This window comes from Brugia malayi (assembly GCF_000002995.4).
Source record: "Brugia malayi strain FR3 genome assembly, contig: Bm_v4_ChrX_scaffold_001, whole genome shotgun sequence".
NCBI classification, from domain to species: domain Eukaryota; kingdom Metazoa; phylum Nematoda; class Chromadorea; order Rhabditida; family Onchocercidae; genus Brugia; species Brugia malayi.
The window spans coordinates 20734888-20760178 of NW_025062479.1; the positions used below are offsets into that span (position 1 = coordinate 20734888).

At 25.7% G+C, this 25291-nt stretch overlaps 1 protein-coding gene across 1 annotated transcript; it reads right to left on the reverse strand.

Moving 5' to 3' along the window:
- Positions 1-1177: 1177 nt before the first annotated feature.
- On the reverse strand, positions 1178-19681 carry Bma-rgs-7 (regulator of G-protein signaling rgs-7, putative; the record flags this gene model as incomplete). The annotated part of the gene is made up of 19 exons (XM_043075575.1): positions 1178-1241; positions 1436-1665; positions 1925-2094; positions 2296-2426; positions 2649-2761; positions 3176-3282; positions 3620-4013; positions 10067-10141; positions 11738-11806; positions 13397-13444; positions 15766-15832; positions 16448-16525; positions 16708-16853; positions 17419-17658; positions 17899-18024; positions 18121-18258; positions 18464-18662; positions 18811-18919; positions 19525-19681. The coding sequence occupies 19 exons, from the start codon at positions 19679-19681 to the stop codon at positions 1178-1180; spliced, it is 2661 nt and encodes an 886-aa protein (XP_042931509.1).
- Positions 19682-25291: the final 5610 nt, after the last annotated feature.

Here is a 25291-nt window from a genome sequence, read left to right on the forward strand (position 1 = left end):
AACAATAAAAAAAGCTGTTGCCGGAGTGACTGCCGGAATGATTTAGGATAATTAATTCATATTATATATGAAAATATATATACATTTATCAATTACATATAAATTGGAATTTTTTTAAAATGATAAAGCTTGATTGATCAATTGTAATCTGAAAATAAAATCTTAATCCGATTCCCACATATAAAAAAAAAAAGTGTTGCCAGAATGTTCACTTATATTTGCTCTTTGATTATAAAACGTCGACATCATCATACAATTGTTCTTTTCTTTCTATTTCATTTCTAATCATTCTTTTTTTTTTTTTTTTTTTTTTTTAAATAGTAATAATTAAAATTAAAAATTGGAAATGAAAATTTCTGTAACTTTTAAAAGAGAAAAAAACTGCATTTCTTCCAATATCTAAGAAAAAAAAAACACATTGGAACAGATGGGAAGGAAAAAAAAGAAAACATAATTCATTGGAATATGTACAAAATACAAGTAACAATGTAGTAAGTAAATCAATACTAATAATAATAATAATTTGAAACATAAATGGGTAGAATATTTCCGCTCATTTACAAAATAAATTTCTAAAAAGAAAATGATAATATGTATGTAGATCGCATAGTGAATATTAAATTATTATAAAAATTTCTTGTCGTCTTTTTTCTTTTTTATTAAAAATACATTCATTATTTATTTCAAAGAATGAAGAAAAAAAACGACTCCTACAAATTGAAATCTTTTTTTAATTTTTATATTTGTGTATGATATGTTTACTGATGCTTTAATTAACTTTTATTAACAGCAATAAGTTACTGTCTGATAGTTTGGTGAAATTCGTCGTTTCTTAAATGAATTTAAGCAATCATCATTTCTTCTTTTGATCATCTGAATTTAAAAGTATCATGATTTTAAAATCCTTAATTTGTTAAATAATAACATATATAAATCGCATAATGAATTGAAACAAATTAAATTTAACGACTAAACACTGTTATCAATTATCGTAATAAAGCTAGTAGAAAAAGTTGTTTATATCAACAAACATATCATAAACAAACCATCAAAAAAAAAAAAAAAAGCTAGAATATAGTGTATAAGACAAAAAACGATCAGTTCAGTAAATTAATAACAATTTTAACGAAATGGAATTATTAATTGCTAAATAAACATATTATTACTCTTCTTGATTTTAAGAGTTTCTCGAATTTCCTGCAGTATAGGCAGAATTGGTCGTTTTCGAGGTTTCTGGTAACCTAAATAATATCACAATTGAAATGATGTAGATTAAAGGTAATATTTCACCAGCAATCAATCTACAGATACTAAAAATCTTACATTTTCTGTTATCTTTTTAATAAGAAAGTTAAAAATCATCTATAACAGAAATTTATTAATATTTTACTAAAAAAAAATTTTCACAAGAGGAGCATAAATTGAACCAGTCTACCTTGATTGACGTTCATGTTCATTTTCTTTCTGCAACGTTTTATTGGTATTTGAAGTACTTGAATCATTTGTTAATAGATCCAGGAATAATTTTGATTTCAAAAATCGCCTATAACTATCTTTTGCCATTAACTGCTCAATTCTGGTTTGCGCTAACGAAAACATATTTGGTTTAGCACCATTTTCCAGAGCTGCTTTTGTTGCTGCACGTGTATCACTGTCTAAATTAACCTAAAAACAAATTTTCTTATCATATAACCATAAGTATGCAATGAGGTGTCAAATTAAAAAAAAAAAAAAAAAAAAGAATCAAATCTAGGTGATACAAGTAATTTGACTATTACAAATTTTAATGAAACAAATTTAGAAATGACATTCATTTTTGTTAAGCTTCTTTAACCATACTTCATTTTATGAACTATAAAAATATAATTTTATTGAAAATTTTAATATTTATTTGTGATACTGCTAAACAAATGATAATGCAAACCTCTTTTGGTGATTGTTCAGCAATATATTTATTGTATATAGAATGCGCTTTTTGAATTGTTGACTTCTTTCCTTCTTTCATCTTTCGAAATTCTTCACATTCAATCCAAAAATCAACATTTTCATCGCTGAATTCTCCTTTTAAAAATGTCCGAAACAACAGACAACCATCTTAAAATGATCCAATTTATGTCTATATAAATATATCATTTATTCGAGAATATTTTGTTCCAAATATCATTAATTTATTTATAGGTCATAGCTAATGAATTTAATTTGAATTATTCCCGCAAGACAAATTAACTTAGTTCAGAAAAAAAAAAAATGCAAAACATATATGATGTCTCAATTCGAAAACTAAAATCAACATACATTTATGATTTAGTAAACGTTCGAATGACTCCTGCCATTGCATGATTTCTTCCTTGGATGGATACAATGTTGATGTACTACATGAGTCCATTTTACTCTTAATGAAATCCAACGTTTTTGCAAATCTACTACTGCAATCATCCTATGTTAAAAATTTTAAATATAAAAAGTATAAAAACAATGCATTTACATTGTTTTTCATTCTTCATAATCAACCAGTGAAATTTCTTTAATTTTAATTTTAGTATTTAAGATTGAAAGTGGTAAAAAGATTACAAACTTCTACGTGAATAACCAAAATTGAACTATTGTCGTAAGACAGAAAAAAAAAAAACCAATAATAAATAACTTACAATCTTCTCTTCGGTTCGATATCATGCACTTGTAATCGTTGATTTACTTTATCTAAACATCCTTTGGGACTAAAGGTGAATGATGCTGTCCGCCTTACAGAATTTATAGAATCCTATAATAGAACATGTATAACTCAAAAAGGAAAAATATTAATTAGTGAAATAAATATTATGTGTTTGTGGAACAAATTAAATCACGCATAGAAGAGGATTTTTTAAACGTGCATTCTAATTTATCAAAATTTTATGATTTCAGGATGTCAGATTTCAGATGAAAGGTTAATATTTATTCACGATATCTGATGCTATCTGACACTGCTTTTTTAAACATTACTAATGAATAGCGATAATATTTGGTCGGTACAAGGTGAAAGAATGAGTACTAAAATAATCAGTCATTCATATCAATTAATATTAAATATTTAAATTGTATTAATGATAATAAAATTTTACTAAAATTATAGATGTAATAAATTTGAAAATTTTTAACAATAAGATAACGTATGAAGGAAAGCATAATCTATAACCTCGGAAGTTTTTTCTGTCTCATTTGCGCATAGATACTGAAAATTTGTAGAAGCGTTAATAGATTGCTTCAAATCTGCGACACTGGATCCATCTGATGTTAAATCACCTATGATGAAATTTGAAATTAACCTCAAGAGTTATTTTATTAAGATTATTAACTAATTATATATACAAAAAAGTACACAGATCTTCTACAGAAATAATATCAACAAACAACTCTTCTGTATAATCTATTATGAAGTTAAAACCATTTAGCAACAAAATTAAATCAAAATATTTTTAGTCTGCTTGAAAAGCTAGCTCTTCAATGAAGTTTATTATCTTTGCAATGCAAAGACATCAACCAATTGTAGTCATTCCAATATTATAGTCATCATGTGTTATTGAAATTAAAAAAAAAAACAACAAAAAAAATGTAATTTAAAAACTTTGCAAAAACAAACTTGTAGTAGTGATGAACGGTACACCAATTAGTTTTTGATGTAAATTTTCACTAATTGTTGTACTGGATGTAATACTTGAACTTCCAGCTGTATAATCTAAGTCATTCCGTCGAATACTAATTGGTATTTTGGTTGCTGCAAGTGATGTTTTGCCCTTCATATGCAAATTAGTGATACCAGCATCTTCATCACTTCTCGAACACCTCGTGCCACATGGTTCAACATCATATGCCCAGCCCGGTTTGCTGCACTGATGTTTAGTTGATAATAATGAAGTCGCATGACCATTTGATGATGGCGATAAAGATGTTGTTTGATTGTGATGATGATGATGATGATGATGATGACGACGTGTTTGTGAATTACGACTATTCCAATCCGAATTACGCATTATCTAAAATTATAAAAAAATATTAAATAATATTAAATTGTTGAAATAAAAGAAGGGAATATATGAAATAATTATAAAAATGAAGAAAATATCAAATTGTAATTACCACTGAAACAGATTGAGTCGGAATAATAATATGCATTCCAAATTTCAAAACTTGTAGTAAATTTTTACTTTATCAAGGTATGATGATAAGAATATTAATATCACATTTTTCTACCACTTCCTCCCTTCTTTGCCTTTCATTTCTTTTAATTTTTTATACTAGCATAATTTGAGATTTGGATATGAAAAAATCGATTTTCGCAAAGCATAACATTAAAAATTGACGAGTTAAAAAAATCAAAAAATTTTTAAAGCTTCCACAGCATAAAAAAAATAAAAGGAAAAAATTTGAAATAAACACAAACAACTCATAATTAATAATTTCTAATATTAACAAAAAAAAAAAGAAAAAAACTTCATCCTTTTGAAAAATATCAATCAGTTGAAATGAAAAAAAAAAGATGAAAAAACGGGAACAGAAAACTAACTGAATGTATAAAAACATAAAATATTTATATGTTATTTTAGAAATAGGTTATCTAGTTATAAATAATCCTCATTTCACATAGTGGTTATCTTTTTCATAAAAAATTTATTCATGGATTATTTCAATAAAAAATCAAATTCTGAAAATAAAAAAACATTGCAATGATAAAAAAATGACAGCAACGATAAATGAACAGATGAATCAGTGCATTATTATTTTAAATATACTATACAATATATTTTTTTTTTTATTTAAAAATTGATAAAATACTTTTCTTTTTTTATTTAATTTTTCAGAACGAATCTTTCATCATTTTTCACTGTGATTACGATAATACACGTGTATAACAGTTGTCTATTTTGATAATTAAAAGATAATTACAAAGGAAATGCCTATATAAAATTACTACACTCATATTATTCTGCAAACATTTTCAAATTAAATTTTAAAGAATTAAAGGAAAAATCCTTTCAAAATATATTAAATGATAAGGACTGAATGCAAAAGTTGACAAGCAAAAATAATAAAAAATTTTTTCATTAATATGAAAAATACTATTTTCAACGACAATAAAAACAAATAATGTTAGAAAAACTTATTCAAATTTATGATTTCAAAATTATTCATTATTCCTGAAATGCTGAGTTCGTAAATTTCATACAGGAATAAAAAAAGGAAGTGATAAGATTATAAATTATATGCTTTAGAAAGAAATAGGTTCATAAAATTGATTTCCTGTATCTAATGATTATAAATATTATCAATACCAGTTCAACAAATTGAAAGCTAATACTTTTTTATCAATTTATTTTAATCTGTTGATAATACAAGATATTACTTTAGATTTAAAAGAGTTTAAAAATATAAACCATTAATTACTTCATAACATTTCAGTAATAATTTTAATTGAACGAAATAGAATAATGACGATAAAAAATCCTGTAAATAAGAAAAAAAGAAGAGTAAAACAAATTTAAAAGTGTGCTAAAGTTAGCTTCATTAATCCTATTTACAGATATCTTCAAAATAGAAATCAGTCCTTTTTATCTATGTAATTAAACATTCGCCCTCATTGACCGATACAATTAAGTCTGGCTTGGCTCATCTAAATCACTAAATCCCATTAAGTTTATCAATTTATTAAAGCAATTTATTATTAATTTACTTTATCGCAATGCTGACAAATTTATATTAACAAAAAAAAAAAAATTAAATGTAGAATTTTTTCAGTACTATGAAACTATTTTTAAGCTTTATATTATCATAACCTAATATATAAAATTTCCAAATCTTTGAAAAATTTCTAAATCTTTGAATATACCTATAATTCAAGTTTTAGCGTAAATCAAAAGATAAATGATATTTAACAAAAAAAAAAAACTTAAAATAACTGGATAAATATGATTGATATATTTTTCTCTGATTCAGTAACGTCAAGATATAAGAGTCGCTCTACTGTTTAAAAACTTCTTAACATATTTAAATATTAATTATTAAAAATATACATAATTTAAATATTAAAAATACATAATTTTTAATCACATACAAATTTTCGAACAAAAAATGACACTTTTACAAATGCTGATAAATTGCTATGATAAAAAAATCAACTGAGTACTGAATTATTCGTACTAAATTCCAAACAGAAAACAAATTTATCAATTTCACACAATAAAATATTTGCAACTCTCAACCCAAACTTTTTTCTTTCATTACCTTTTTACGCGAATAAAATATTGAGAACATCGACCAAAAATTATTTCCAATTCGTGTGAGATATCATTTTCTTCAAAAAATGTTATCAACTCGATATATTATTAATATTGCAAGAAAAAAACGTCATTTTAAAATATCAACAAAAGAAAATTAAAAGAAAGTTTCAATTTTATTCATCCATTCTTTCATTCATTTATGAAAGAAAGAAGGCAAACAAAAAATTTTAAGAACGAAAATGAATAAAGTAATGAAAATTTTCTGAATGCCGAAAAAAAATAAAGGCTTAAATTAGGTTTAATTCCTAAGTAATCTTGTTAGGAGTATATATATATATCGGTTAATTTAATTTTTAAATTCCATTTCCTGCTTTGGTACATGGAAAAAAATAGAATAATCATTACACATTGAATTTTATTTTATTTTTTTGAAAAGATTGAAATGAAACCTCAAAGGAATTAAGAAATTAATAGGCGTATATTCCCATGATAACAACAATAATAACAGTGGTAATAGTAAGGATGTAGTGAAGGCGGTAATAGGATAGATAAAGCAAAACGAAAGTATCACATTTACAACTAAAAAAAAAAAAATTCGCAGGGAAAAAAAAAAATTTATAATGATCGGAATCATAATTTAAAAAATGTACAAAACTTGCAATTAAAATTCTTTGCTTTTTCTACTCTATTTAAGTATAACGCATCAATGATAAGGGTAATAAAGTAAATTTTGAATTTAAGAAATACATCAATAAAAATTAATTTTGATCAATGGAAGAAAAAAAAAAAACCAGTTTTTTCTAAATTAATGGAAGCAAATTATGTTATTAAATAGTCATTTTCCTAAATTGTATATATTAAATAAATATCGCCAAAAATAGCAAAAAAAAAAAAAAAAAAAAAAAAGGAAAAAGTGAGCATAGAATTTATCACCTGTAAGTTTAAATTAGTAATGATGTTATGCTAGAAGCAATATATACAGTTCAATAAGAAAATCCAATTTTTTATTTTTAGAATTAAACAAATATAAAGCTAATAACATTTGCTGCAAATTAAAACATTACATCACTTTTCTTGTTTATTTTAAATAAGAGAAATACGCAATAAAGAGTTGGAATTAAAATTGAAAGAAAAAGAATGAAGGAAAAAAAGTCTCTTAAAGCGTTATATTTTCTTAAATATAACTTAAAAAACAAACTGATTTATTTAAAAAATTCCATTAACATTTAAACTTGCATACCAATAAATACTAACAATGAAGACGTACATTAATTTTTCTTACAATTATCTTAATTCCAAAAAAAAGAATAAAAAAATTATCGCTATCGAAATTTGTTCTCATCCTAAAATTGCTCAATTTTGTCCAGCAATGAGTGTATGTTCAAATAATTGAAAATACTTCGATTTCGTTTTTTCCTTGAAAATTGTTACGAAAAGAATAACTTTTGTGTTTCCTTGGATGATAGCGAATTGAAATGTTTCGCGTTTTATCGCTAATGATATTTTTGATATGGAAAGTTACTTTTTTTTCACATCTTTATCATTTCGAATATCTTTTTCCAAAACTATCATTATTTATTAAATTGAATTTGTCAGTGAGAAATTATCTTTCTCCACATTTTTTCATAAAACTATTATTTATCAGTAGAACTGATTTTTAAAAAATCAACAAATCCTTTTCCTTTTTCAAAAATAATCATTTCATATCTCAAAATTTCCTTATCTATATCAAACTTTATTTCCGGCAAAAAAAAAAAAAAAAAGTAGTAACAATACATTTTAAAAAGTTTACTTTAGCATAAATATTGTGCAAAAAATGTAGTGAAGTGAAAATATTCATGTAATTGATCAAAAAAAAAAAAAAAAAAAAAAAAGAAAGAAAACAGAAGTGAAAGAGAATTTTTGTGATAAGGTGAACTGCTTCTTTGATATCTTCTTAAGGATCAGATTCTCCCAAAAGATTTCAGCTTGTGCGTCACATGAAGCTACTACTACTCATTTCCGCTTTTAACAACAAAATGTTGACGTAACATTTCAAAAAAAAGAAAAAATAGTATGTAGAAAAAAGTGTATTATCTCTTGACTCATCAAAATCATGAAAAAAAAAAAGAACTTCATTATAAACAAGAGCTATCATAGCCTCTGTTTACACTAACTTTTCGTTTTTTTTTTTTTTCTTTTCTTTTTATTAAACTATGAAATAAAATTACAAATCCATTAAGTAAGCAAGTGATTAAATTAATAAAAATCATTGAGGATAGTACAGCTGGAGCAGCAAATATAATAACTTTCTATCACAGTGATAAGTAACTATGATAAAATTATTCGATTATCACAACAGCCAACAATGACAATATCTTATCATGACAGTTGCTAGCATAATGTCCTGACATGATAATGACAATGATAACGTATTGTATATTATTCAGTTTGCTTTATTATTTGTCTATAATTTAAAAAAAAAAAATGAAAAAAAGACAGAAAGAGAGAATGTAAAAAGTTAGGTAAAGGATTAGTTAAGAAAGAAAGAAGGAAATGATTACGACAGATGGTTGCTTACTCAAAATCCCATTTTTATATATAAAAAAAAAAGGAATGAACAATAAGATAGCGACTTAGTTTCCTCAGTGAACTTCATTTGATGATTAAGGAACGAAATTCAGTTAAGGTATAGAGTGATACGACATGTTTTTGCTGTTATTATTGTTAACATAGCTTAATGATATAACAATTTTTCTGTCAAACGAAGTTGGTTGAATGAGAGGAATGAACTTTAAATTTAATCTATCATAGTATTGTAGAAATATGAAAAGAAGAGAAAAAAAGATATTAAAGAATCAAATGAATCATTCAAACTAAACACTGTTTTTATTCTTAAAGATTCAAAGTTAATCATCCTAACCAAAAGATTTTTGAAGATAATCTTATCTAAAAGATTTTCAGATCACAAATAATTTTGCATCATTTGGAATTAGACTCTCTTTCAATCTCTGCATTTATAACATGAAATAATATTACGTATACTAATTTGGATATATTGTGACAGTATAACTTTCCAAATGAAACTAATTACAAAAATAATTTCTAATTAAAAATACATTGCTATATGAAATATGTGGAAAATATTTAGTCAAAAGACTATATATATTGAATTTCATTCCTCTTAATTTCTTCATATTTAAAAATGAAAATTTTGTTAAATGGTCAAAATGAGAAACTTAAACCGACTAAATGAAGATTCCTCAATTAGAATGAATGCAAACCGGATATGGCCGGTCATGAACCAAATAAACGAAATGATTTGCTCGAAAAAAGAATTGGTAAAAGGAATGCAAGAAGATATGAAGTTTTCATGCAAGAAAATCACCGAGCATAGCTAATTTCTGTTAGTAATTGCGCAAATGGCTTCCACCCAGATAATTAACAATTCGGCAAATGCTAATTTTTAAGATAAAGTTTTATTTTTTTTTTTCACAAACTTTCTTCATAATCTTTGCAATCATGATAACAGATGTTTAGTTAAGAATTTAAATATTTTCTAGTTTCACTTCTATTCCTTTTCCAAAAATCTACAAAACACTTTCTTTTAGGCATAAGACAGTCTTGGCTCAAAACTACAAAATCAAATCTAAAATATGTTGCATTTAAATTTCCCAACTAAAAAAAATTGAATTATGCTAAATGTAAACTATGAAATAATTCTAGCCAACATCATAACGATTTTTTTTTTCTTTTTAAAGATAGGAATAGCAAGGAAAAAATAAAAGAGAAAGGACAAAAAAAAAAAAAAAAAAAAAAAAAAAAAAACTTACTTTACGTGGTGAATGTGAAGCAACTGAACTGCTACTACTTACGCCAATATCGTCATAATACTTCTTCACATTTATCTATAATTTATAAGACCTTAAATTCTTAAAATTTAACAAGAGCTTATAAAAATAGATAAAAACAATAACAGAAATTTTAAAAGAAAAAACACACAAAAAATAAATTGCCATTTAATTTTTTCATTACAAAAAAATAATCATTCTATCATTAAAATTATCATTAAAAATCATATAGAATATACATAACACAGTTCCATTAAAAATGATAACCAATAATAGATAGAGCAAAAATTAAACTTTTGTTAAATAAATCACTCTGATGTGGCTTATTATTTACCATTTCGATTCACTTGCTTTGATAACAACAACAAACATTAGCGCACTAGCAAATAGTATCCGGAACGAAAAACAAAAACAAAAAAAAAAAAAAGATTAGCCATTCGGTTAACTCCAAAAATATCCTTTGCTGTATAGTTAATGAGAACATTAACTGACGAGAATAAAAGAATATTAAATGTAGCGTAAATCAACTTAGAATATAGCTGAACGACATGCATTTCAAAATTAATATAATATTGCACATTATACATTAAATAATCGAGCCTAAGCATTAATTCAACTCATAAATCCATCTGTAAATTCTTCCACAAATTATTTGCGCAAAAATTTTAACAAGTTACTCATTACTACTAATAAAATTCTATAAAAATTACTCATTATTACTAATAAAGATTTAAAGATTTTTTTTATTGCTAATAAAATTTCAACAAATCATTATCACTAATATTGTTATATAGTTCTGTAACATGAGCATTATCTCATTAATTATAATGAATTATAGTATTTTAAAAGAGCATAAAATTTTAACAGTTTAGAGGAATGAAAAACAATTAAAAAAGGAGTTGCTAAATGAATGAGAAAGAGTAGGAGAGAAAGAAACAGAGAGAGATAAAAGAAATAGAAAATTTGGGATTTTCGAACTGAAAAAATATATAAAAATTACATGAATAATGTGAGAAAAATGAAACATTATATTTAATGTGACTCATTTCGGATATCACTCGAAAAACAATGTATCTGATATGAATCATTTTGGAACAGATGGCATTGCATCAACAGAAAATTTGAGTTATACAATTTCCAGTTTAATTTTTACAATTCATTTGTTAGGTAAATCAGTTGAGTGAACAGAAATACACAAAATGTTTATTCATAACCGAAATGTTTACGGTTTTTCTGTCTTTTAAAAATAAAATATGAATATACACAAACATACACACAATATTAGCTATACGTATTAACTAAGGAGAATAATAATCTTCAAATTTTCTGATAGAAAAAAGAAACTAATTGATAGAGTAGCATTCCTTTTAGCCTAACTTCACAATGACTTTATAATTAATTAAATCAAATATTAGTCTTCCTTTGGTTATAACGCTAAGTTGTTGTAGTATTCCTTTACTTTTCAATACAATGTAAATTTCAAATAATTAAAGTCAACACATGATTATGAAGTAAATGGTCTCCCTTATTTCAAAGTTCACTATTTAGCACTGTTTTGAGAAATGAATTATTAGATACAAATTTAAAGTGGTTACTCAAGTTAAAATTCAAAAACTAAGCAAGTTTAGTTAGCAAATAACTTACTATACATACCTTATTTTCAGGAAAATTTTGTCGTTCACCAAGTTCAGGTCGAAGCAGGAAAAAATCACCATCATTAATCTGAAAATATATAATTTTTTCAATGAAAACTAATTAGATTATGAAGTAATGGAAGATAATTCTTTATTATTGTAAATTTAAAACATATAAGTCGACAGAAAAATAACAATTTGGATTGTAAAAATGGTTAACACATTTTTTTCTTTTTTTGAGATATTTCAAAGAAAAATTAACGCTAAATTAGGTAATGCAAAAGAATGATAAAATTTATTTCGTCCATGAAGGATTTTTCGACAGATTATAGCAAATATGAGTACTTATTTGTAGTATTTGTACTATTCTCATTCATATTTTTTATGCGAAACTTTTTTTTTCTTCCTTAAATTATTCATAATGAAGCAAATAATTCGTCCAAAAAGGAAAAGAAAGAGGAAAAAAATTAGATGATGGATAAAGTCGAAAGAAAAGATGAATAATATAAACAAATATTCGAAGGATATTCGGTAATAAAAAATAAAAAATAACATTGAATTAGGCAAAAAATACGAAATTCAAAAAGTGCGAAATGAAACTTTTTTAAAAAAGACAAACAAGCAATGTTATTCACTCTATTTGTAATAGATTTATTTACAGACAAAATGAATAAAAATAAATCTTCACAACTTCTGATTTTAAAAACTATTAACATCTGTTTTGCTCATTGTTAACATATGAAGCAACAACAACCTTTTAAACATATTTTCAAACATTCTTGTTACTTTGTTGATGAAAAAAATGAGAAAAGGAAGTTCTCGGACTTTTATAGGAAATGTAGTACATGCGGGACGATCTTTGATCTTCTATCTTGGAATAGTTTAATTCTAAACAAAAGGCGGTTAATTTCAAAAATGTAAATGAAATTTGATTTTTGCACACAAAAAAGAGCGACAGGAAAGTTATAAAATAATACAAAGCAAATTTGTCAAATAGACAAAATAATCTTTGAAAAAGTATTGAGGGGAAGAAGTTGAAAAATTACATTTCAAAAACTTATTGAAGGATGGCATTTATGTTTGAAATGTTAGGCTTTATTTCATATTTCAAGTTTGATTTTTCTACTTCTTCGTTATCGCTGCACATTTCAATATGCTTTGCTGCACGTAACATGTTTAAAGTATAGTTAGAGAAAAGGCATTTTTCTTATTATATTGAAAGGCCTTTTTTGTCAATATTGATAATGATGCTTCAGAGTATTCTATGTAAAGAAATCAATTGATGAATTGCAGGAATTAGTCAGGCGAGCAAAAAAAATAATATGAAATAGTTGGTTAAAATTTATTTTGGAAATGATTCAGAATGTTATGTGCAAGAATTCTGTTCTATTTTATCTCTTCCTAATAAACAATTAATAAAATATTTAATAAGATAAAAATATTATTCAAATAAATGATAAATTTTAACTTCAATCACTGATAAATGGAATAATTCTTTTTTCTTAATGAATGAATAATTCTTTTTTCTTTTTCTTATAAAAACGAGCAAATAGATAGATTAAAACTTAGTGCTCAAGAAGTACAATTGTAGTATATACATCATAACCATGTATATACACATAATATTATTTATATCTATAATATTAAAGAAAAAGAAAAATTTCTGTGAAAAAATTACCACAGTTCGTTCATATGTTTGCAAATTTTCATCGAATCCACATTCAGTCTGAAAAAAAAGCAATTAACCAGCAAAATTATGTAACCAAGTTTTAATAAGTAATTTAATAAATATTTTAGCTTTTTAATCAAAAAAAAAAAATAAAACAAATTTTGAGTCTAACTATTATAAAGCTTTGAAAGTTTTAAAATACATTTTTTACATGAAACTATTAATATATATCTTTAAAGTAATTGATTTTTATTTATCCATATATACATTTTAATCGATAATTCATATTTAAAAAAAGCATTGCAATAGTTTTACAGAGCAAAATAAGATGTTTTCTAGTTTGTCCAGGACCAGAAAAATACTGGTTTCCGGAAAAATTGTTAACGTTATTTCTAAATCACAAACATTTTGAATCCGTGTGCAAATATTATTTCGGTGACTGTTTAATGTAAATATAACCAGCAGCAGTTCTCATCACTCATGAACAATGCATTTTGAGTGAAAAAAATAATAATAGAATAAATTTCCAAACTTCAACTATTTATAATTGCTAATTCGTTGACTGAGTAAAATGATAACATTTTGTTTAACTGAACTAAAATTCTAAAATACGGTTGACTAGTCCCAAATGCTCCACAACATAATCATTTGTTAATCAGTAATATCACACATTGTTAATCAGTAATACAACACATTTTGATCTTTGTTGCACTATTCGGTCAGACATATATTACTTTTCAGAATCAATTAATAATTTCCGATTATACAATAAGTTCATTTAATATCATAAATTGATTGCAAAGGAAAAAAAAAGTTTAATAATTTTTTAATCAAAAAAAGGTAAGTGTGATTAATTAGCTGGGCAAGATAGAAATGTAAATATAAAAACATATTTTTTTAAAAAAAAAGATACTAAAAAACGGTAAACTTTACATGTGTACTAAAATTCGATATTATATCATTTTCAATATAAGAAAAACAATTACAGCCCTTTTTTTCTTATCATTTCTGCTACTTAATAGATCTCTTCTATTTTTAACAAACTGTAGAAATATAGATAAGTAGATAAATAATTATATCATTTTTAATCCAAGAAAAATGTTTTTTTCTTCTTACCACTTCTATTATTTAATAGATTTCTTTTAATTTACTGAAAATAAAATATGAAAAAGAAAGAAAAAGCAAAAAAAGGTGAATAAATAAATGTAATTGACATTGAGGAAGTATTAAGAAATGTCGAGAAACCTCTTGAACTTACATTGGTATAGTACATAGGGAAATTCATAACATAGTGTACAACACATCCAAGAAATATACTCATTTAAAAGATCATTAATGCCATTATTAAACAAGATGTTTAACAAAAAATTTTAAACTACCAGCATTAAATGCTACTCACTACTACTGCATAAAATGACTCCTAATATTATAAATAAGGTAAATTGGTTAAATTTATTGCAATTATTTGAGAAATTTTGAAAACAAACATAAATCATAGTGAATTTCTCCGAATCAAAATTCTTTAAAAAAAAAAAAAAAAAAAAAAAAATGTTTCTACAGAAGTTAATACATAAATTTCAATTGTATAAATCCAGAGAATTTTTTAATCATTCCTCATTTTGGAGAATAAAAACATTATTATTTATTTTTTCTACTATCACTTATTATCTAATACAATACACAACACTTAGTGTTTGGAACAGGAATGTGAATACTCATTGCATATTTACAACAGCGCGCCAATATCAACAATACATACTAATGAAATGTGACAAATACCAGATGAGAGGAAAAATTTTCACTCTCATTTATTTTTCTCATATTGATATAAAATGTTACGTTGCATCTAAATAACTACTACTTAGCATTGAATGAAAACATTAAGGAAATTTCATTGCTTGCTTATCAAACACTAATTTACATCACTGATTTATCATGTAGTATTATTCATTGATCCTTAATGAATTATCGTTGTATCATTTATATTCACATTACTATCAATGAAACATAGCTTTTTTTTCTTGCTACTTCTCAGCAAACTTAACTATGCTACTAGATAATAATGAAAATTATTTGCTATAAAATATTCATTGACTTTCTCAAATGAGAATCAGAATACAGTAGGTGATATCCGAATACATTTCACTTAGTTTTAATTAGTGAAATCTTCATCCAAAAACAACAACTCTCAGTAAAATCCACAGCCAATTACAGATAAATCTCAACTATGATGGGGAGCAATTTAGAAAGCGAAATTATAAAAAGTTGATGAAGTGAAAGAAAAAAGTGTACGAGAAATTGGGATCCTTTTGATTAAATTTATTTGCTAAACAAGTGCATTTCTTTTTTTCTAAGATAGAATAGAGTCAAGAACATACCATTAAATTAGCTTTTCGAATCAGTCGTCGTATTGGAAAGGCCATACAACCGAGCATTTGTTTCCGCCTGTAAAAAGAATTGGAAAAGAAAGAAAACTAATATAATTGTGTAAAAAAGTAACAAATCTTGATAATGCATGAATAGAATTGAAATTCTAATTCCACCATGCTAAGACAATATATTAATTTATTGAGTTCTTCTTGCATTAAGATATTTCCAATGACAATTTTACCAACGAACTGGACTGAATAAATGGTTAAAATTTTTCTTTTTTTTCCAAAATATTATTGCTCTAATCGAAAACACCGCAATAATATCGCACAGAATAATTGAATAATTCTGACTGATACACGTGTATATATCATTACTTATATCACTGGCACTTTTCAAACCAACTGATAAGAAAATCTGAATCAATGATAACTTGAACTTAAATTGAGTCTAGCCACCAACTGCACTAATCGAAGCTATTTAGTTTTCTGGTAGTAAATGGCATGAGTTTATACAGTGAACTGTCCAGGCATTTCAGCAAAAAAAAAAAAAAAAAAAAAAAAAGCAAAAACATTTAAAGTTCATTTCAATTAAATTCTTTAAATTACAGTTATAATTTTTAAAATATACATATATATATATATATATATATATATATATATAGAAATAAAATGAGAGGAAGAAGCTTACACTGAATTTCCCGCATTGGTAATCCATACACTAACGCTTAATAAATCATGATGACGATAATGATTTCGCCGTAACTGACTGAAAATATTGCTAATATATGAAAGCAATTAATATTTTAATTTAAACTTCCAAGAAACATTTGTTGCCATTTTTAGATGTGAGATGACATTTGTATTTCTAACGTTAGCTTTTAATAAAGTACATTTATCAAGACAACCATCGCTACTTTTTAATCGTATGTTTTGTGATTATATACTTACAATGTAAAATTCTCATGAAATTGAGGACGATTGCTGAGAAGTACAAGACGAGTACGAAAGCTTTTTTCTTGAGCATTATGACTAAAACGATCCTCCGAACTTGATCGTATCCGTTTATTGTATACCGGATTGGGTCTTATTTCAATCTAGATTAAAATAATAATCAAAGACTGGAAACTTATTTTAAAAAGGTTGTAAGCGGGGAGATTTTAAGTTTTCGCTCTGAAACAAACAGTGATGAAAACTTATATCATTGATCGCAATATGTTTTCACCACCGTATATCTCACATCTTCACAGAGTTTTTCACTCTGAGCAATCTGTGCAAATTTGCAAAGAGAAAGATGAGAAAAGTAAATAATGAGCATGAACATATATAGGATGAAAACTATAATATTTGAAAATTGAAGGACATAATAAGATTATATCACATCATAAAGAGAACCAAATGAAAATGTTAGACCAATGTGACAAATTAAGAGGATTTCTGAATGACATGGAATTAATTGAGAGATCCAGGAATAAGCTAAAACTAATACATGCTAAAATACAGATAAATGTTAGTTTCGTTCAACAACTGATAAAGTGTGCACAAAACGGGAAACTGATGAAATGAAGGAAGAAATCTTGAGCCAAAATGCAATAGAATGGACAATCATAGAATAATTTTTAAAATGGTTTAGTAAATAATTTTTAAAATGATGGAACTCACCCGAACATATGAAGAGGCTTGCGAAATTGCAGGATCCAGAAAATATACTGCTCGTACAACACTAACAGTTAAATAACATCCAGAAATTGACATCGTCAATTCCAGTTTACCTTTGCAACCAATTCTACGAGCAAACGGCGTTGGTAGTCCAAAATGATCTGATTTCCAATTTATACTCGACAAGCAACCATTAGAAAGAACTTCTGACTGTGGTCGACTCCAATCCTTTCGAGGAGTTTGCTAAAATTATAAATTTCGAAGGACTATAAAATTATAAGTAAAATTGCAAAGGATTGTAAAGCTAAACAGTAATATAAAATACAAACTATTTGTAAGTTATGTGTATAATGGAAGATCAGACAAGAACAAGAACGGTCAAATTAGCAGGAAATTTTAAACTGTCAATTCCTTAAAAAGTCTTTAAACTTTTCAGTTTTTAGGTTACATTAAATTTCTTCAATAACCTTTGAGACAATTTACCTCTTCAAAAAAACTTGCAGGTCTCTCCAATGTATCATACATTATATTATTAAACGCGCTGAGAACAGAATTCCGACAACGTCTACTTGGTGACACTGATGTTGCAGGAGTTGATGTTGATATAGTCTAAAAGTATCGAGAATCATTTGCTGTGAATTCCTTTCTTTATTTCTTTAAATTTTATGACAAAGAGTAGACAACAATTCTAATAAATATAATTACCTTCAAATGATGAGGATTTGTTTTTGGTAAACCAATAGAAGTTGCTGTTGACGTAGCTAATGGATGCCAATTCCTAGTCAGTTGCAATGAGGGTACTTTCGGGATTTCATCAGATGCATCATTGATTGGTGATAGTTCCTAGGTTAGTTATGAAAAATATCACCGCTTTAGACTTGAAATTTTATGAATAAACTTTATGAGCAATGTCAAATAAACATAAGTTGACATAGTAAGCTAAGTTTCTTTGAAGTACACATTTTTGAAACATAAGTACACGTCTCTTATAACCTTTTCTCGGTTAGCCATATGATTATATTAAATATTTATGGGACATTTTATTTACCTCAATCATGCTTAAACCTCGAAGTAATGAGGGAGGAGGAGAACGATGCCTTCGGTCGCTAAATTCAGAATCATCATCCTCATTTGTTGTTTCAGTTTCATAGGACGATGAATGATCAATCGGTGTTATCATTGGCAGTGACCCATAACGTGTTCGTGCGCGAGCTCCAATTCCACAAGGTACTTGGCTTCTTCGTGTTCTGAAATACGGTGAATTAAGATGAATCGTTCCGAATTAGTCGAAATGATTGCTAATGTGGAAAAGATGAGCAAAAACTGTGCTTTAAAATTGTTTTAATACCTGATTACTTGGGATTTGGAAGATATTTGTAAAGAAAAAAATCAAACCTCATTGTAGGCTTATTTATCCAATTGCGGTTAGCGCCTCGAACAACCGGTATTGGTTGACAAAAGTCACTATCGGAGGTAAGATCAGAAACACTTTCCATCGCCGTATCTTAAGTTTTAATCTTTGATAAAGCAAAAAATATTGACCAATACTTATTTTGGTAGCGCTTCCAAATTCGGCTGACGTACTTTTTTTCACTCGAAGGCTGCTTATCGATATTTATTTGATGGATATTAATTTATTTGACCTTGGACTATCTCGCCTAATTGAAATAAGACCTATAAAAATTTTATCAATTTAACCGCCAATGCGGCTTCTCCTTAAAAATTTCCGTGGAGGTCATACAAAATTAGTACATGGAGTTAAATCAAAATTCCTCAATAAATTTGAAACTTCTCCTCATAATAGGGGCACACCTTTTGCGTCGAAAAATCAGCAGTCCTTTTCAGACAATTTTTTAAATATTTCAGAGCAAATAGTGAAATAAATAACAATTTTAATTTAATTCAGTCAAATAAAACTTTTAGAACCCTTTACGTCAATGTTATTTTTTTTAAACGATGAATATGACCAATTATTCGCTTGCTATGTTTAATTAATTTAAAGAATTTTGTAGGAGAAAAAATGGAATAATTTTTGAACTTTATTTCTTAAGTTTAAACACCAAATCCTTAGTAACATCTCATTATTAAAATAATTGTTGATATACATACCTTTAGGATAATCATAAAACTCATCATCACTTTCTGAACTTAAATTCATCAGTAATTCATCACGTTTTCGTTCATTTCGACCACGTTTTCGTTCATTGTAACGATTCAATGAAGTAGATGATCGTGAATTGATAAAAACACCATATGGATCATTCATTGTCCCTTTATCACATACCACTCATCAATTCATATATTTTAAAATCAATAATTTATGCGAAAATTTAAATTCGAAAAATTATATTTTTACATGTCATCGCATAATGCGTAGTGAACATTCTTTTTTCTTTTTTTTTTTTTCACTAGACTACAATATTATATAAATGTTGAGTATGAAATTGATAGAAATGAAAAATTATTAAGATTTAAAAACATAAGCACACTATTCATTTTTAATTCTCAATAACTTTAAACTCAAACTTACTAATAAATCCAACATCCAATTAATGCAACAAAAGTGAAATTTAAAAACAAAAAACAATTTCACTATTAATGTATATGCACTTTTTTTGCAAAATAATAAACCACAACAAGATTTTCAACATAATTTCAAATAGTCACTTGAACTGTAATTATCAAATTAATGGATCTAAAATGAGATGGATAAAACAAAAAGAAAAAGAGAAAAGAAAATCGAAGAAGTTGTTCATCCAGCCAATAAATCAAACAAAACTTTGTCTATGGAAGAAATAAAACAAAAAAAAAGAAAAAAGGAAAAGGAAAAATGAAAATTGAAACGGATGACAACATTTCACTTGTAATTTTAACTTATCTCTAAACATGATCATTTGTACTGGATTAATGTTACTGAACCGGTTTTTCTTTCTTTTTTTTACAGATAAACGAATTTAACATTTTTGAAACGACATTGCAAAAGCATTTATTCCATTCATCATTTATTTAAATAAGATAAAAATCTTAACTGGAAATTTAGTTGTATTTCGAATTATGCATTTCTTCATTTTGACTTTTTTTTTTTTTTAACTTATTAGAATTTAAAGGAACGACTTGTTTCTCTTACGAATTTGCAATCATTCGGTAAAAGTTTCATAGTGTGACTTTTTTTTCTTGCGGAAACATATTTCAACTATAATTCCAACGATAATTTTATGAAATAGAAATTATGAAGAAAAAAACAATTGATTTGGGATTCTTCCTAAAGAATACATGAAAAAATATCGATGCAACATTTAGGAAATAAACTTTACACGTACGTGAAATGTTCACTTGCATAATTTTGTACGTAAGTGATGACGCCACTACCACCTTAAAAAAAAGTATCATTGCAGTCTGATAATAATTGAACTCTAATAATTCACAGCTTCTAACCTGATGCTTTATCGTCTTCTTCACTTATTGTACACAACGGTGTAGGTAAGTATGCAACAAATAAACCTTTGACCTCCGTCACGTATAAAAGGGATATAATCAGTGATGGTAAAAAGTGTCATCGCTCAGTATAAAAAAAAATATCAGAAAGAAAAAATACGTAGGGGAAATAATAACAAAATTATTCATATAAGTAGGAATAACTGTGAAATCGTTATAGCTTGAATAATCTTTCACGTAATTAACGTAGTGATGCACTTTCCTACATCGATTAAGACATGACGATAACAAGGTTACTAACGTGTAAACAACGCAACCCACGCCCGTGGAACTATTGGCTACTCACCAATTTTCATTTAACCACAACAATTGGCGCCTTTTCATTGGCTGCATCAATCGACCGCAGCAATATTATGCGATGCGATGACAGACATCGAAAGAAGCGAGGGGAGATTATATGTATATAAGAGAGTTAGAGAGTGGACGACTCAATGGAAACTGCAGAGAGACGGACGGAAGGAGACGGGAGGACAACAAAAGGAATAAGAGAGCGAGAGAAAAGCTCTTTAAGCATTTTAGGTTTGAAGAACTGACCACCAAAGAGTGCAGAAAAGTTAAAGAAGTTGTGAATTCGTGTTAATCTAATTGAAATTCTCAACATTACAACAGTAGAATGAAGGATTGAATGGAAATGGATGGAAATGAATAAATGAAATTGAATGAATGAATGAATGAATGAAACAGAAACATTGAATTCATTCATTTTCGTTTTCAAAATTATCCAATATTATATATTTGAAAAATTAAACGAAAAGAATTAAACATGGGATTTTAACCAGAAAAGTACATAAGCAAAATTTTAACTCAGGATTAATAGCGAATTTTCTCTTTAAAAAATGAAAAAAAATAATTGAATTGAAATTATCGAAGAAATAAATTTTGCTGTTGAACTCAAAAAAAAAAGAAAGGACATATTATTATTAATTCTATTCTATATATATATGATATTAGTACAACTGTTACAACATTTCAATTATAGTAGTATTAATTAATTCAATTCCAATTATAATTTTAAATGATCAATAACGGAAATGTGTTTCAGACAAGTTTTTAGATCTTTTTAATATTTTGTGAAAAGCAAGCTGACCGATGTGCTAATCAATTAATCATTTAATGCATTAACTGATCAATTAGTTAGATGAATGAATAGCTAATTGAATTAGATCAAAAAAATAGAAAAACAGAAATGCAAAAAAAAAATTTAATAAAAGAATTTAATTTAGGTCAATGAATATGATGTGAACTCACTTCAGGTTCACTACTGAAACAATAAATTTCATTTTTTTTTCTTACAATTCCTTTTCTATCATTGTTTTACTTATTATTCGAATAATTAATTCTATTATCCTATAAAATAAATTTTGATTCTTTTCAACACTTCGAAATTTTGAAGTTCCAAAAATTAAATTTGAAAAAAAAAAAGGACAGAAATTGAATGATGGGCAAGAAGTAATTTGATATGCTCAAAATGATAGTTTAGAGTAATGGCGCGGGTAATATTAGAAAGAAATGGGTTAGATTATAAGTAGTTCAATTTAAGAAGCACTTCCGTTGATTGGTTTAGTAAAATGCTTTTTGGCACATAATTTTTTTTTTTTTTTATTTTACGGGGGAAAGAGCGTAACAAAGGGACAATAGCCGCCGCTGCTCTGCTCATCGTCCAGCTGTCCATTTAGACGGCTACTTTTCACCATTTCATTTATTGTTTTCAAAATTTCCTCCTCTCCCCGACAAGACAACTATTTGTTTAACGATGACCATTTCCGTGGCTATTTTAATCGAAGACTGTAAAAATTTATTTTGTCATCTAATTTCCAAATGAATTGCTCAACAAACTGAAAACAAAATCATGAAAAAAAAAAATTTTTTTTTGAAAATAAAATATGGAAATTTTTTTTTAAATGATACATATTAAATGATTAATTAAATTTTAGTTCCACTTATTTAAAGTTTTATAATTAAAACAATTTAAGAATGTGAAATTTTAAGCTTTTGTGACATAGTAATAATACATTGACATTGAAATTACATCTAAAAAATTACTTACCAAACAAATAATACTGTACTATATAAGTAAGTATATCATATAAGCACAGTAACTCTTACAGTGCCATACCATTTGTAAAGATTTGGTAAATTACTGAAGCATTTTGTAATAGTAATTCTATTAATGCATGAATTCCATTTACCAATTTAATTTGCATTAATATTAGGTTGTGGACATCGGTCACTTTCCGGATATTAGGATCCAGAAATAGTAATGGAATTTCCAATTCAGTAGTTTAATAAGTCCGATTTTTTATAGCTGCCGCATAAGCAATTAATTTTCCTCAACTAAGAATTGTGGTTATATAAGCAGCAATGAATGCTTTATTATTTTATTTTAAATTTAATTTCAATTTATTATTTTTTCATGCACATTCATTATTAGTTTGTATGTTAAAGTCTTTTGAAAATTTACAGAAAATTCGAAGTTGTTATTACACAAATTTTTAATTAAATTTGATCAAATTTCAATTATTAAAACTTTAATCCAATAAATCAAATTTTTATGAATGTGAAATTTTAAGCTTTTGGGGCATATTAATAGCATATTGTAATTGAAATTATATAATGATTAACTATAATATTTCATATTCAATCATTACTTAATGCTTGTTATTTTTACTTCATAACGAAATTAAAACTTGAACATTTCTATCAAAATTTATATGACTTATTTAAAATGAAATATGTTGTATTAAGCTTATTTTCTACTGAAATTTTCCATTTAAAATACAAACACGCGCTTCAAATTATTAAACTAAATGTGTAAATTATTTGATTTAAAAAGAAAAAAAAATAAAATAAAACAACAACAAAAAAAGGCAAATCAAGATTGCTTGATCATATTGAAGTTCCAGAGAAAGTCACAGGACATCAGCAAATATTATTTAGGCTTCATAAAATTCAAACTACCATTTAAATTTTATCGGTAATTACCAATTATCGGTGGATAATTTGAATGACATATGTGTTGATCATTTATATGAATGATTTCGATAGTGTTGTAGTATCTTACCTAACATTGATTCAAAATTATAAAATAATTTTGGAACAATTATTTAGATATTAAAATTAAATACTAATATTGAATAAATGTTCAATGAATTAATTAACAGACTAATTGGTACTGCAAAAAAAAAAAATACAATTATCTCCAATGAATGATACACAAATTTTTAAATAAATAGTAAAAATTTTCTTTAAAAAATTAAAACCTTTTTTTCTATTTATTTTGAAGACACTAAGGAAAAATTTGCATTCTGGAAAAAAAAAAAAAAATTCATTTTTTTTTACTAAAATTTAGTTGATTATTTCTATCTCTCACTCTCCTTTTTTTTTAAAAAACAAACAATCGAATTTTTTTCAAAAATAAATAAATAAATAAAAAAAATTTACTACAATTATTTTTTATGAAATGGCATATTGTTTTTTTTTCTTTCAGCATTTAAATTGTATTAAATGATAATTATCAAATAATTATTTTCCAAATTTCAAAGAAAAAAAAAACGATAATTTTGAAAATATAATTTTAATTAATTTATATATTACACAAATTTTTTTGTCTTCTTGCACTTTGAAATTTTGAGATAAATTTAATCATTTTTTTAAAAGTATGTAGTTATCTACCTGAATGCATAGAAAAGAAAAAAAAACAGAAATGCAAAGAACCTAAATTTTTTTAAAAAAAAAATAACCTAAATTTTAAGTACCCAGGAAAGAAAGCAATTAAATTTTAATTTTCCTCTACTGTTTTCAGGTGGAAAAAGCATTTTATTCTCATATTTAGTTATTTCGTTATTTTTTTTATAGAATCCGATTTTTTCGAAACTTATTTAATTTTTTTTGTGTTTTTTTTGTGTTTTTTTTTTTTTTTTGTTCTAAAAATAATAAATGTGAATTTTATGATAAATATAATAATAACATTAATCATTTTACTATTCACTAATTTTATATCTATTTATTTACAATTTTAACAATATCCAATAGGAAAACAAACATTGTTGATGATATATTTGAAAAAGTAGCGTGATGCTTGCGCTTATAAAATGCTTATAAAAATAATTTACAAATAGACTCATACAGAAATGCAAACATTTTCATTGTAGAGTCAACAAAAAAAAAAAAAAAAAAAAGATGGAAAATCGTATTGCATTGTTTACTTTAATTGTGCGGGTAATTTTATGGGTAACTTTGTGCGACAATGTTTACAATAGATATTATTATTGAATCATATCTCACAAAAAAAAATTATTCTTATAAAATTCGATAATTAGTGAAATGAAGATTAATTTGATTAACCTAGTACTGTCGTTAATTAATGTGTTAACAATATCAC